Source organism: Pseudophryne corroboree, chromosome 6 (genome assembly GCF_028390025.1).
Source record: "Pseudophryne corroboree isolate aPseCor3 chromosome 6, aPseCor3.hap2, whole genome shotgun sequence".
Taxonomy (NCBI): Eukaryota; Metazoa; Chordata; class Amphibia; order Anura; family Myobatrachidae; genus Pseudophryne; species Pseudophryne corroboree.
The window spans coordinates 114,007,809-114,023,895 of NC_086449.1; the positions used below are offsets into that span (position 1 = coordinate 114,007,809).

A 16,087-nucleotide genomic window follows, 5' to 3' on the forward strand; every position below is an offset into this window, starting at 1 on the left:
TTTCCTGTGGTCGCCGTGATCTGTTGGTGGAAGGTCAAAAACTGTGGTGTAAGGTAGTCTTTTCAGATGAGGCCATGCCCATTTTAATGAGACCACGCCCATTTTATTGAGGCCACACACCCTTGTCAGGAGCATACTTTTTATATCTATATTGGGGGGCACTTTTTTATGTCAATGGGGGGAAGGGGGTGGGCGCATTTTTAAATCTCGCACTGGGAGCCAAATTGGCTAGAAACAGCCCTGCTCCTGCACATGCTCTTTGAAGGAATTGGAGAAAGGGTCACTTAAAGTTCACAAAAGCTGCTCTGTTAATGTGGAGTAGAAAAGCATTCAAAAAACTACAGGGGCTATAGGACTGGGATCCGTATATATGGACAAAGTACCTACTTTATGCACACTTGCAGCTCAGATAACCCAGATATGCATCAATTTTCACCTGTCCAGCAATGGACGGCACTGTTTATGGGGGTCATTCCGAGTTGATCGCTCGCTGACGATTTTCGCAGCGGACCGTTCAGGTGAAAAAAACGGCATTTCTGCGTATGCGTATGCCTAGCAATGCGCACGCATGACGTACGGGTACAAAGTTCTTTGTGGTTGTGCTCAGGTTCTAGCGAAGTTTTCCTTTGCACTGGTGTCCGCAAGAAGATTGACAGGAAGGGGGCGTTAATGGGTGTCAACGGACCATTTTCAGGGAGTGTTTGCACAAACGCAGGCGTGTCTGAAAAAACGCAGGCGTGGCTGGACGTTCGCTGAGCGGGTGTATGACGTCAAATCCGGACACGAATAGGCTGAAGTGATTGCAAGCGCTGAGTAGGTTCAGAGCTACTCTGAAACTGCACAAACTGTTTTTGTAGAGCTCGGCTGCACGTGCGTTCACACTTTTGCTAAGCTAAAATACACTCCCCAGTGGGCGGAGGCATAGCGTTTGCACGGCTGCTAAAACTAGCTAGCGAGCGATTAACTCTGAATGACCCCCTATGTCCTTGGAGGTGTCATCTTCTGGGTTGATGGCAGTTTAATGTTGCTGGCAAATGGTCGATGTCACATTTGCATGTGTGTCAGCTATTTGCACATATGCATTTCTGTTTAACCCAAGAGGGATCTAGCTAAGCTTGAGGCGCTTTGCTGGTTCCCATTACTGTCTTTAAGGAAGGTATAGGTAATGCTATCGGATAACGCAAACAGAAAGTTATTGATCAGTGCTGGTTTGATTTTTTCTTCCTTCCTTTGTTCCCTCATATTACTGGCAGTTTGAATGTTTTTTTTTCTTATACTTGTTTTTCTCCCTTGGGGGACATTTTTCAAAGCATAAAAAGAGATACAGTGAAGAGAGATAAAGTACCAACCAATCAGCTCCTGTCATTTTTAAAACAAACTGTAAAATGTCAGAATCTGACCTGTAAGTAGTTTAAAGCTTTGATAAATCTCCCCCCTGGTCTTATAGCCTAATGTACACCGCATATGTGGAGAGATCCCCCACTACACCGGATAATGATAACAATCTGTACGGTATGTATATGCCACTTTTAAAGGGAGGTACTCACGGAGCGATACACATAGCTTACTTCCTCTTCCACAGAGAGAGGAAAGAGCAGTGTCTAATGAGAGTACAGACAGATATTTATCAAATAAGTAAGAAAGCCCTAGGACATTCCAGTCATTTATTAGAGTGAAGAAAGATGAGGATGCAGTAGGTACTGTACAGCAATTGCAGAAAAAGTTGTGTACAGTGGAATCACAAAGGAAGAACATAAAGTTACAGTACAAGGAGAGTATAGAGAAGTAGTGCAAAGTGTAAGGCTAGATACGCTGGAGCATATAGCATAGAGGAATTATGCATCTTTGCTGGAATAACGGGATTTCCCTGCTGGTACTCTGGATTTCAGGTAATACTCTATCTTTGTCTGTCCATAATAGTGATATGTTAGGAATCGCTAACAATAGAGCAGTGTAATGATGTCTGTGATTGATGCTCTCTTTCACCACACATATTCTGTAGTGATTAGCATTACTGCCTCAAAGCACTCATGAGTTCAATTATTACTCTGTGTGGTGTTTATATGTTCTTTCTGTGCTCTCCAGTTTATTCACATGCTCCTAAAACATACTGGCACATTAATTGGCTTCTGACAAAATAAAGATAACCTAGTGTGAATGTGTCCATGTGATAGGGAATATACAGAAGACTGTAGTGAATGAGGATAAAACATACCTCCCAACTTTTAGCTCCCTCTGATCGGGACCTGTTAAGGGTGTGTGGCCTCAGATGGGAGGTGGCTTGGCCTTGGGTGGGCATAGCCCCAATGCATGATGGACCTGTTTTAGGCATATGTGTGTGTGTGTGTGTGTGTGTGTGTGTGTGGGGGGGGGGGGGGATGTCAGTGCTCCCTGTGCAGCTGGGAAGCCCCAGGCTCAGCTCCCTGAACTATTTATATGCCATGTGTGTGTATGCAGCATCTATTCAGGAATCACTCCTGCAATCCCCCCCTTGTACTTTAACCCTTGCACTACCTGATTTTAAGAACACACCCTGGGAGGTGTGTATTTTTTTTAACAAAAAACCCACCACTTAAGGGGTTAAACAGCGGATATACTAACGGGACCTCTGGCGGTCTTTTGAGTGAAAAGTGGGTAAGCTATCATTATTTGTCACGGAACACCGCATATGTGGAGAGATCCCCCATTACCCTGGATAATGATAACAATCTGTACGTTATGTATATGCCACTTTTTAAAGGGAGGTACTCACGGAGCGATAATCAAAGCAATCTGACTAGATTGCTTAGATTTTAAGCATGATCGCTCCGTGTGTACCCCTCACAGCGATAGTGATGTGCAGCCCCGCGCATCGCTATCGCTGGTGTTAGATTGGCCTGAAATGAGCGCCCCCCCCTTCCACGCACGCTCAGCACACATCGCGCTGTGTGCTGAGCAGGGGGAGAGATGTGTGCTGAGCGGGGGGAGAGATGTGTGCTGAGCAGGGGGAGAGATGTGTGCTGAGCGGGGGGAGAGATGTGTGCTGAGCGGGGGGAGAGATGTGTGCTGAGCAGGGGGAGAGATGTGTGCTGAGCAGGGGGAGAGATGTGTGCTGAGCGGTTCGCTCAGCACACATATCTCTCCCCAGATAGGCCCGTGAATATGGCCCTTAACAGATTAAGGACTGGAACTACTTTAAACTAGAGATGAGCGGGTTCGGTTTCTTTGAATCCGAACCCGCACGAACTTCACTTTTTTTTCCACGGGTCCGAGCGACTCGGATCTTCCCGCCTTGCTCGGTTAACCCGAGCGCGCCCGAACGTCATCATGACGCTGTCGGATTCTCGCGAGGCTCGGATTCTATCGCGAGACTCGGATTCTATATAAGGAGCCGCGCGTCGCCGCCATTTTCACTCGTGCATTGAGATTGATAGGGAGAGGACGTGTCTGGCGTCCTCTCCATTAGAATAGAGATAGATTAGATAGAGAGAGAGAGATTGTGCAGAGTCGCAGACAGAGTTAGTTTACCACAGTCAGTGACCAGTGCAGTTGCTAGTTAACTTTTATTTAATATAATATATCCGTTCACTTCTCTCTGCTATATCCGTTCTCTGCCTGAAAAAAAAAACGATACACAGCACAGTCAGTCACACAGTGTGACTCAGTCTGTGTGCACTCAGCTCAGCCCAGTGTGCTGCACAGTCATCAATGTATAAATTAAAAGCTTATAATTAATTGTGGGGGAGACTGGGGAGCACTGCAGGTTGTTAGCAGGAGCCAGGAGTACAATTATATTAATTAACAGTGCACACTTTTGCTGCAGGAGTGGTGACCAGTGCCTGACCACCAGTATAGTATTGTTGTATACTACTAATATCTCTTTAAATATCAACCAGTCTATATTAGCAGCAGACACAGTACAGTGCGGTAGTTCACGGCTGTGGCTACCTCTGTGTCGGCACACGGCAGGCAGTCCGTCCGACCAGAATTGTATTATTTATTATTATATACCTACCACCTAACCGTGGTTTTTTTTTCATTCTTTATACCGTCATAGTGTCATCCTAATTGTTACGAGTATACTACTATCTCTTTATCAACCAGTGTACAGTGCGGTAGTTCACGGCTGTGGCTACCTCTGTGTCGGCACACGGCAGGCAGTCCGTCCGACCAGAATTGTATTATTTATTATTATATACCTACCACCTAACCGTGGTTTTTTTTTCATTCTTTATACCGTCATAGTGTCATCCTAATTGTTACGAGTATACTACTATCTCTTTATCAACCAGTGTACAGTGCGGTAGTTCACGGCTGTGGCTACCTCTGTGTCGGCACACGGCAGGCAGTCCGTCCGACCAGAATTGTATTATTTATTATTATATACCTACCACCTAACCGTGGTTTTTTTTTCATTCTTTATACCGTCATAGTGTCATCCTAATTGTTACGAGTATACTACTATCTCTTTATCAACCAGTGTACAGTGCGGTAGTTCACGGCTGTGGCTACCTCTGTGTCGGCAGTCGGCAGGCAGTCCGTCCATCCATAATTGTATTATTATTATAATATATACCACCTAACTGTGGTTTTTTTTGCATTCTTTATACCGTCGTCATAGTGTCATACTAGTTGTTATTACGAGTATACTACTATCTCTTTATCAACCAGTGTACAGTGCGGTAGTTCACGGCTGTGGCTACCTCTGTGTCGGCAGTCGGCAGGCAGTCCGTCCATCCATAATTGTATTATTATTATAATATATACCACCTAACCGTGGTTTTTTTTTCATTCTTTATACCGTCGTCATAGTGTCATACTAGTTGTTACGAGTATACTACTATCTCTTTATCAACCAGTGTACAGTGCGGTAGTTCACGGCTGTGGCTACCTCTGTGTCGGCAGTCGGCAGGCAGTCCGTCCATCCATAATTGTATTATTATTATAATATATACCACCTAACCGTGGTTTTTTTATACCACCTAACCGTGGCAGTCCGTCCATAATTGTATACTAGTATCCAATCCATCCATCTCCATTGTTTACCTGAGGTGCCTTTTAGTTCTGCCTATAAAATATGGAGAACAAAAAAGTTGAGGTTCCAAAATTAGGGAAAGATCAAGATCCACTTCCACCTCGTGCTGAAGCTGCTGCCACTAGTCATGGCCGAGACGATGAAATGCCAGCAACGTCGTCTGCCAAGGCCGATGCCCAATGTCATAGTACAGAGCATGTCAAATCCAAAACACCAAATATCAGAAAAAAAAGGACTCCAAAACCTAAAATAAAATTGTCGGAGGAGAAGCGTAAACTTGCCAATATGCCATTTACCACACGGAGTGGCAAGGAACGGCTGAGGCCCTGGCCTATGTTCATGGCTAGTGGTTCAGCTTCACATGAGGATGGAAGCACTCAGCCTCTCGCTAGAAAACTGAAAAGACTCAAGCTGGCAAAAGCACCGCAAAGAACTGTGCGTTCTTTGAAATCCCAAATCCACAAGGAGAGTCCAATTGTGTCGTTTGCGATGCCTGACCTTCCCAACACTGGACGTGAAGAGCATGCGCCTTCCACTATTTGCATGCCCCCTGCAAGTGCTGGAAGGAGCACCCGCAGTCCAGTTCCTGATAGTCAGATTGAAGATGTCAGTGTTGAAGTACACCAGGATGAGGAGGATATGGGTGTTGCTGGCGCTGGGGAGGAAATTGACCAGGAGGATTCTGATGGTGAGGTGGTTTGTTTAAGTCAGGCACCCGGGGAGACACCTGTTGTCCGTGGGAGGAATATGGCCGTTGACATGCCAGGTGAAAATACCAAAAAAATCAGCTCTTCGGTGTGGAGGTATTTCACCAGAAATGCGGACAACAGGTGTCAAGCCGTGTGTTCCCTTTGTCAAGCTGTAATAAGTAGGGGTAAGGACGTTAACCACCTCGGAACATCCTCCCTTATACGTCACCTGCAGCGCATTCATAATAAGTCAGTGACAAGTTCAAAAACTTTGGGTGACAGCGGAAGCAGTCCACTGACCAGTAAATCCCTTCCTCTTGTAACCAAGCTCACGCAAACCACCCCACCAACTCCCTCAGTGTCAATTTCCTCCTTCCCCAGGAATGCCAATAGTCCTGCAGGCCATGTCACTGGCAAGTCTGACGAGTCCTCTCCTGCCTGGGATTCCTCCGATGCATCCTTGCGTGTAACGCCTACTGCTGCTGGCGCTGCTGTTGTTGCCGCTGGGAGTCGATGGTCATCCCAGAGGGGAAGTCGTAAGCCCACTTGTACTACTTCCAGTAAGCAATTGACTGTTCAACAGTCCTTTGCGAGGAAGATGAAATATCACAGCAGTCATCCTACTGCAAAGCGGATAACTGAGGCCTTGGCATCCTGGGTGGTGAGAAACGTGGTTCCGGTATCCATCATTACTGCAGAGCCAACTAGAGACTTGTTGGAGGTACTGTGTCCCCGGTACCAAATACCATCTAGGTTCCATTTCTCTAGGCAGGCGATACCGAAAATGTACACAGACCTCAGAAAAAGAGTCACCAGTGTCCTAAAAAATGCAGCTGTACCCAATGTCCACTTAACCACGGACATGTGGACAAGTGGAGCAGGGCAGGGTCAGGACTATATGACTGTGACAGCCCACTGGGTAGATGTATGGACTCCCGCCGCAAGAACAGCAGCGGCGGCACCAGTAGCAGCATCTCGCAAACGCCAACTCTTTCCTAGGCAGGCTACGCTTTGTATCACCGCTTTCCAGAATACGCACACAGCTGAAAACCTCTTACGGCAACTGAGGAAGATCGTCGCGGAATGGCTTACCCCAATTGGACTCTCCTGTGGATTTGTGGCATCGGACAACGCCAGCAATATTGTGTGTGCATTAAATCTGGGCCAATTCCAGCACGTCCCATGTTTTGCACATACCTTGAATTTGGTGGTGCAGAATTTTTAAAAAAACGACAGGGGCGTGCAAGAGATGCTGTCGGTGGCCAGAAGAATTGCGGGACACTTTCGGCGTACAGGCACCACGTACAGAAAACTGGAGCACCACCAAAAACTACTGAACCTGCCCTGCCATCATCTGAAGCAAGAAGTGGTAACGAGGTGGAATTCAACCCTCTATATGCTTCAGAGGTTGGAGGAGCAGCAAAAGGCCATTCAAGCCTATACAATTGAGCACGATATAGTAGGTGGAATGCACCTGTCTCAAGTGCAGTGGAGAATGATTTCAACGTTGTGCAAGGTTCTGATGCCCTTTGAACTTGCCACACGTGAAGTCAGTTCAGACACTGCCAGCCTGAGTCAGGTCATTCCCCTCATCAGGCTTTTGCAGAAGAAGCTGGAGGCATTGAAGGAGGAGCTAACACGGAGCGATTCCGCTAGGCATGTGGGACTTGTGGATGCAGCCCTTAATTCGCTTAACAAGGATTCACGGGTGGTCAATCTGTTGAAATCAGAGCACTACATTTTGGCCACCGTGCTCGATCCTAGATTTAAAGCCTGCCTTGGATCTCTCTTTCCGGCAGACACAGGTCTGCTGGGGTTGAAAGACCTGCTGGTGACAAAATTGTCAAGTCAAGCGGAACGCGACCTGTCAACATCTCCTCCTTCACATTCTCCCGCAACTGGGGGTGCGAGGAAAAGGCTCAGAATTCCGAGCCCACCCGCTGGCGGTGATGCAGGGCAGTCTGGAGCGACTGCTGATGCTGACATCTGGTCCGGACTGAAGGACCTGACAACGATTACGGACATGTCGTCTACTGTCACTGCATATGATTCTCTCAACATTGATAGAATGGTGGAGGATTATATGAGTGACCGCATCCAAGTAGGCACGTCACACAGTCCGTACTTATACTGGCAGGAAAAAGAGGCAATTTGGAGGCCCTTGCACAAACTGGCTTTATTCTACCTAAGTTGCCCTCCCACAAGTGTGTACTCCGAAAGAGTGTTTAGTGCCGCCGCTCACCTTGTCAGCAATCGGCGTACGAGGTTACATCCAGAAAATGTGGAGAAGATGATGTTCATTAAAATGAATTATAATCAATTCCTCCGCGGAGACATTGACCAGCAGCAATTGCCTCCACAAAGTACACAGGGAGCTGAGATGGTGGATTCCAGTGGGGACGAATTGATAATCTGTGAGGAGGGGGATGTACACGGTGATATATCGGAGGGTGAAGATGAGGTGGACATCTTGCCTCTGTAGAGCCAGTTTGTGCAAGGAGAGATTAATTGCTTCTTTTTTGGGGGGGGTCCAAACCAACCCGTCATATCAGTCACAGTCGTGTGGCAGACCCTGTCACTGAAATGATGGGTTGGTTAAAGTGTGCATGTCCTGTTTTGTTTATACAACATAAGGGTGGGTGGGAGGGCCCAAGGATAATTCCATCTTGCACCTCTTTTTTCTTTTCTTTTTCTTTGCATCATGTGCTGATTGGGGAGGGTTTTTTGGAAGGGACATCCTGCGTGACACTGCAGTGCCACTCCTAGATGGGCCCGGTGTTTGTGTCGGCCACTAGGGTCGCTAATCTTACTCACACAGCTACCTCATTGCGCCTCTTTTTTTCTTTGCGTCATGTGCTGTTTGGGGAGGGTTTTTTGGAAGGGACATCCTGCGTGACACTGCAGTGCCACTCCTAGATGTGCCCGGTGTTTGTGTCGGCCACTAGGGTCGCTAATCTTACTCACACAGTCAGCTACCTCATTGCGCCTCTTTTTTTCTTTGCGTCATGTGCTGTTTGGGGAGGGTTTTTTGGAAGGGCCATCCTGCGTGACACTGCAGTGCCACTCCTAGATGGGCCCGATGTTTGTGTCGGCCACTAGGGTCGCTTATCTTACTCACACAGCGACCTCGGTGCAAATTTTAGGACTAAAAATAATATTGTGAGATGTGATGTGTTCAGAATAGGCTGAAAATGAGTGTAAATTATGTTTTTTGAGGTTAATAATACTTTGGGATCAAAATTACCCCCAAATTCTATGATTTAAGCTGTTTTTTAGGGTTTTTTGAAAAAAACACCCGAATCCAAAACACACCCGAATCCGACAAAAAAAATTCGGTGAGGTTTTGCCAAAACGCGGTCGAACCCAAAACACGGCCGCGGAACCGAACCCAAAACCAAAACACAAAACCCGAAAAATTTCAGGCGCTCATCTCTACTTTAAACTATTGTGCCTAAAATATAGTACTTGGAGCAAACTGTTAGAATAATTTAAAAGCTGGAATATCAGGAGAGGTGTTTAATGTGGAGATAGCTTTTTTTCCTCAATTACACTGACTTATAGAAACTTGCTGGTTTGTGACTTTCCATTCATTTTTCAAGAGACCTTCACGATTGTTACTAATTATAACAACTGTTTCATCTGTTTACCCAACAACAAGGACTGTTTTTTGAGAAAGAAACATTATATCAAATTGATGGCTCTTGGAATATAACAGTAACCATATAACAGGAACTAGTTCTATTTAAAACCTTGGCTATATCAAACCTATTGTGGTTTATTTTGCAGCTGTCATTTTGGTTTTATGTGTTTATTTCATGTATGTAAAGTCTGTTTTTTTATATATTATGTGTATTAAACTTTTATCAAATTAATTACTATCGTTGCAGACAGTGCTCTTCCTGTCTATTTTTAACCGAATTTAATAACCTACCGTATTTGGTTTGACAATTACTATTACCTGTTAATTAATCAGTGTCACTACATTAAACTTCATCTGTTTAAAAATTACGATTACATTTCCTACAGAGACAAATTATTTCTGTCTTTGAAGTCTGAATGTGGGATGAACACACCTAGAATAACCTGTCTGTGAACTAATATGACAGAAATTGCCAATCAATAAACCCCTTTGAGAACAGTGATATAGGGACAATTTACTTTGGTGTTCTAGAGGGTTGATAATTGAATTTAATAACCTGTCTGGTCTGACAAATATTACTATCTGCTGATTAATGTATACCTAAACCTAGCCCCATTTAGGGTTGATATAAGACTGACAGTCCGGTGGCAAATGCAAGATTTCTAGAGCGGGGTTTCCAAATGCACTCAACAATCCCACTTTGGAGCAGGGGCAGGAGCCTGGGGAAGTGGCAGAAAAACCAAGTAACAACCCTGGACATTAATGTACACATTGGTCTTTTTAGATACTAGCTACTGTATGGAATACAGTATTAATATTTAACACTATAGATGTTCTATAGTATAGACTGTATCAAACATATTTAAATACTATAAATAAGTGGTCAGAAAAAGGTTGAACATACAATAATATATATATATATATATATATTTATAAATAAATAAATACACAAACATAATAGAAACAGTACTGCACTTTCCTGTCTCCTGTCTCTTCTTCCTGGCAGCTACTCTCTGGTCCAGTGCACTGATTGAGGACTCATATACACACACGCAGCAAACTTGGTAGAAGATGATGCTACCACTGGGCATGTGCAGCAGCTCTGCTCTGTCCCTTAAACTGCATGTTGTGGCGGCAGCTCTAGTAATCGCAGTATATACCATTGCTACTGTTGTCATAATTGGAGCCCCTTGCCAAGAGTAGGGGTGTTTGTGGGCAACCGGAACCCCCCCCCCCTGCATTTGCATATGCAGTCAATATTATATTGTTAATAAAGGAGATTACCTGTATCATATGCAGTGGTACAGTAACATACTGTATAATTTCATAAGGTTTTTTACCCTAACTTATAACATCTAATTGAGATACAGATCCCTTTCATGGGAAAATGTGATAAAAGCCCATAGGCTTCTATAGGGTAACGCCACATAAAGATGGGATTACCCATCGAGTCAGATGCATTCCGGAGCTTGGTACATACGGGAATGTGGTAAAAACTTTTTACCACAGTTTTTTTTATATCCTGCCCTGAGTCTTTGCTTAATTCTAATTTACATTTTAATTCTTTATTAACACAATCTGTACATAAGAGTTTCGGTGTTTACTGTCTTTTAACCATATTTCACTGGACCTATTTTTATTGTGAATTATTAAAGTTATATTTTATGAAATTTTTATACTATAGCCTTATTCAGATAAAGTTAGATTACAGTTTGTCGATGCAGGGATTATCCTGCTGGGTTTTTAAATTCCCATATTTATCTCTTTATCAATTGCTCAAAGCTCATATTCGTGCCAGCAAATGAGTATCTTCTACTATATACACTGAGATGTCTTTGAATGTTTTGCATAGAACTTAATTATCGCCTCATAAGGGCTTTATCATTGGTCAATCAACTACACATCATTTTATAGATGGTCTGAACCATTGACTATACCATTGTTTTTGGCAATGCCCCTTGATTCACAGTTTATGGCTGCAGGTTAAAGTTTATGCAGAGGCCTCCATGGTTATCGTTTTTCCACTCACACCGGACTGGGCTATTTTTGGGATTATTCCTTCTTATCCATGCATTACCCCTGGAGGTAGACGATTATTGATGGCTATTGGTGAGGCAGCCCGTAAGACTATCCTCCAAATGTGAAATTATACTTCTGCACCCGCTCGATCATTATTTAAGGCCATACTTTTCTCTATCGTCCTAGTGGATGCTGGGGTTCCTGAAAGGACCATGGGGAATAGCGGCTCCGCAGGAGACAGGGCACAAAAGTAAAGCTTTCCGATCAGGTGGTGTGCACTGGCTCCTCCCCCTATGACCCTCCTCCAAGCCAGTTAGATTTTTGTGCCCGGCCGAGAAGGGTGCAATCTAGGTGGCTCTCCTAAAGAGCTGCTTAGAAAAGTTTAGCTTAGGTTTTTTATTTTACAGTGAGTCCTGCTGGCAACAGGATCACTGCAACGAGGGACTTAGGGGAGAAGAAGTGAACTCACCTGCGTGCAGGATGGATTGGCTTCTTGGCTACTGGACATCAGCTCCAGAGGGACGATCACAGGTACAGCCTGGATGGTCACCGGAGCCTTGCCGCCGGCCCCCTTGCAGATGCTGAAGTAAGAAGAGGTCCAGAATCGGCGGCAGAAGACTCCTCAGTCTTCTAAAGGTAGCGCACAGCACTGCAGCTGTGCGCCATTTTCCTCTCAGCACACTTCACACGGCAGTCACTGAGGGTGCAGGGCGCTGGGAGGGGGGCGCCCTGGGAGGCAAATGAATACCTATTTTGGCTAAAAATACCTCACATATAGCCTCCGGAGGCTATATGGAGATATTTAACCCCTGCCAGAATCCGTTAAGAGCGGGAGACGAGGCCGCCGAAAAAGGGGCGGGGCCTATCTCCTCAGCACACAGCGCCATTTTCCCTCACAGAAAGGCTGGAGGGAAGGCTCCCAGGCTCTCCCCTGCACTGCACTACAGAAACAGGGTTAAAACAGAGAGGGGGGGCACTAATTTGGCGTTAGAAATATATAAAAAAAGATGCTATAAGGGAAAACACTTATATAAGGTTGTCCCTATATAATTATAGCGTTTTTGGTGTGTGCTGGCAAACTCTCCCTCTGTCTCTCCAAAGGGCTAGTGGGTCCTGTCCTCTATCAGAGCATTCCCTGTGTGTGTGCTGTGTGTCGGTACGTGTGTGTCGACATGTAGGAGGACGATGTTGGTGAGGAGGCGGAGCAAATTGCCTGTAATGGTGATGTCACTCTCTAGGGAGTCGACACCGGAATGGATGGCTTATTTAGGGAATTACGTGATAATGTCAACACGCTGCAAGGTCGGTTGACGACATGAGACGGCCGACAAACAATTAGTACCGGTCCAGACGTCTCAAAAACACCGTCAGGGGTTTTTAAAACGCCCGTTTACTTTAGTCGGTCGACACAGACAGGGACACTGAATCCAGTGTCGACGGTGAATAAACAAACGTATTCCTTATTAGGGCCACACGTTAAAGGCAATGAAGGAGGTGTTACATATTTCTGATACTACAAGTACCACAAAAGAGGGTATTATGTGGGATGTGAAAAAACTACCATAGTTTTTCCTGAATCAGATAAATTAAATAAAGTGTGTGATGATGCGTGGGTTCCCCCCGATAGAAAATTTTGGGCGGTATACCCTTTCCCGCCAGAAGTTAGGGCGCGTTGGGAAACACCCCTTAGGGTGGATAAGGCGCTCACACGCTTATCAAAACAAGTGGCGGTACCGTCTATAGATAGGGCCGTCCTCAAGGACCAGCTGACAGGAGGCTGGAAAATATCATAAAAAGTATATACACACATACTGGTGTTATACTGCGACCAGCGATCGCCTCAGCCTGGATGTGCAGAGCTGGGGTGGCTTGGTCGGATTCCCTGACTAAAAATATTGATACCCTTGACAGGGACAGTATTTTATTGACTATAGAGCATTTAAAGGATGCATTTCTATATATGCGAGATGCACAGAGGGATATTTGCACTCTGGCATCAAGAGTAAATGCGATGTCCATAACTGCCAGAAGATGTTATGGACACGACAGTGGTCAGGTAATGCAGATTCCAAACGGCACAAAGGTGTATTGCCGTATAAAGGAAGAGGAGTTATTTGGGGTCGGTCCATCGGACCTGGTGGCCACGGCAACTGCTGGAAAATCCACCGTTTTTACCCTAAGTCACATCTCTGCAGAAAAAGACACCGTCTTTTCAGCCTCAGTCCTTTCGTCCCTATAAGATCATATCTGCCCAGGGATAGAGGAAAGGGAAGAAGACTGCAGCAGGCAGCCCATTCCCAGGAACAGAAGCGTTCCACCGCTTCTGACAAGTTCTCAGCATGGCGCTGAGACCGTACAGGACCCCTGGATCCTACAAGTAGTATCCCAGGGGTACAGATTGGAATGTCGAGACGTTTCCCCTTCGCAGGCTCCTGAAGTCTGCTTTACCAAGATCTCCCTCCGACAAGGAGGCAGTATGGGAAAAAATTCACAAGCTGTATTCCCAGCAGGTGATAATTAAATTACCCCTCCTACTACAAGAAAAGGGGTATTATTCCACACTATATTGTGGTACTGAAGCCAGAGTGAGACTTATTCTAAAATTTTTTTGAACACTTACAAAGGTTCAAATCAAGATGGAGTCACTCAGAGCAGTGATAACGAACCAGGAAGAAGGGGACTATATAGTGTCCCGGGACATCAGGGATACTTACCTCTATGTCCCAAATTTGCCCTTCTCACTAAGGGTACCTCAGGTTCGTGGTGCAGAACTGTCACTATCAGTTTCAGACGCTGCCGTTTGGATTGTCCACGGCACCCCGGGTCTTTACCAAGGTAATGGCCGAAATGATGATTCTTCTTCGAAGAAAAGGCGTCTTAATTATCCCTTACTTGGACGATCTCCTGATAAGGGCATAGTCCAGGGAACAGTTGGAGGTCGGAGTAGCACTATCTAGGATACTGCTACAACAGCACGGGTGGATTCTAAATATTCCAAAATCGCAGCTGATCCCGACGACACGTCTGCTGTGCCTAGGGATGATTCTGGACACAGTCCAGAAAAAGATGTTTCTCCCGGAAGAGAAAGCCAGGGAGTTATCCGAGCTAGTCAGGAACCTCCTAAGAACAGTGCATCATTGCACAAGGGTCCTGGTAAAAATGGTGGCTTCCTACGAAGCAATTCCATTCGGCAGATTTCACGCAAGAACGTTTCAGTGGGATCTGCTGGACAAATGGTCCGGATCGCATCTTCAGATGCATCAGCGGATAACCCTATATCCAAGGACAAGGGTGTCTCTCCTGTGGTGGTTATAGAGTGCTCATCTTCTAGAGGGCCGCAGATTCGGCATTCAGGATTGGATGCTGGTGACCACGGAGCCCAGCCCGAGAGGCTGGGGAGCAGTCACACAAGGAAAAAATTTCCAGGGAGTGTGATCAAGTCTGGAGACTTTTCTCCACATAAATATACTGGAGCTAAGGGTAAATTTATAATGCTCTAAGCTTAGCAAGACCTCTGCTTCAAGGTCAGCCGGTATTGATCCAGTGGGAAAAACATCACGGCAGTCGCCCACGTAAACAGACAGGGCGACACAAGAAGCAGGAGGGCAATGGCAAAAACTGCAAGGACTTTTCGCTGGGCGGAAAATCATGTGATAGCACTGTCAGCAGTGTTTCATCCCGGGAATGGAAACTGGGAAGCAGACTTCCTCAGCAGGCACGACCTCCACCCGGGAGAGTGGAAACTTCATCGGGAAGTTTTTTCCACATGATTGTAAACCGTTGGGAAATACCAAAGGTGGACATGATGGCGTCCCGTCTGAACAAAAAACGGGACAGGTATTGCGCCAGGTCAAGAGACCCTCAGGCAATAGCTGTGGACGTTCTGGTAACACCGTGGGTGTACCAGTCGGTGTATGTGTTCCCTCCTCTGCTTCTCATACCTAAGGTGCTGAGAATTATAAGACGTAGAGGAGTAAGAACTATACTCATGGCTCCGGATTGGCCAAGAAGGACTTGGTACCCGGAACTTCAAGAGATGCTTACAGAGGTCTTATGGCCTCTGCCGCTAAGAAGGGACTTGCTTCAGCAAGTACCATGTCTGTTCCAAGACTTACCGCAGCTGCGTTTGTCGGCATGGCGGTGGAAAGCCGGATCCTAAGGGAAAAAGGCATTCCGGAAGAGGTCATTCCTACCCTGGTCAAAGCCAGAAAGGAGGTGACCGCACAACATTATCACCACATGTGGCGAAAATATGTTGCGTGGTGTGAGGCCAGGAAGGCCCCACAAAGAAATTTCAACTCGGTCGTTTCCTGCATTTCCTGCAAACAGGAGTGTCTATGGGCCTCAAATTGGGGTCCATTAAGGTTCAAATTTTGGCCCTGTCGATTTTCTTCCAGAAAGAATTGGCTTCAGTTCCTGAAGTCCAGAAGTTTGTCAAGGGAGTATTGCATATACAACCCCCTTTTGTGCCTCCAGTGGCACTGTGGGATCTCAACGTAGTTCTGGGATTCCTCAAATCACATTGGTTTAAAACCAGTCAAATCTGTGGATTTGAAGCATCTCACATGAAAAGTGACCATGCTCTTGGCCCTGGCCTGGACCAGGCGAGTGTCAAATTGGTGGTTTTTTCTCAAAAAAGCCCATATCTGTTTGTCCATTCGGACAGGGCAGAGCTGCGGACTCGTCCCCAGTTCTCTCCCTAAGGTGGTGTCAGTGTTTCACCTG

General features: G+C 45.8%; 1 protein-coding gene across 2 annotated transcripts in view; it reads left to right on the plus strand.

Moving 5' to 3' along the window:
* Nucleotides 1-1,593: 1,593 nt before the first annotated feature.
* Nucleotides 1,594-16,087, plus strand: part of LOC134936597 (adhesion G protein-coupled receptor E1-like) — a 291,441-nt gene continuing 276,947 nt past the window's right edge. For both annotated transcript variants that reach the window (XM_063931704.1, XM_063931705.1), the window contains exon 1: nt 1,594-1,889. In XM_063931704.1, the coding sequence (XP_063787774.1) occupies nt 1,838-1,889 (52 nt within the window). In that variant the 5' untranslated portion in view covers nt 1,594-1,837. The remainder of the gene's footprint in view (nt 1,890-16,087) is intronic.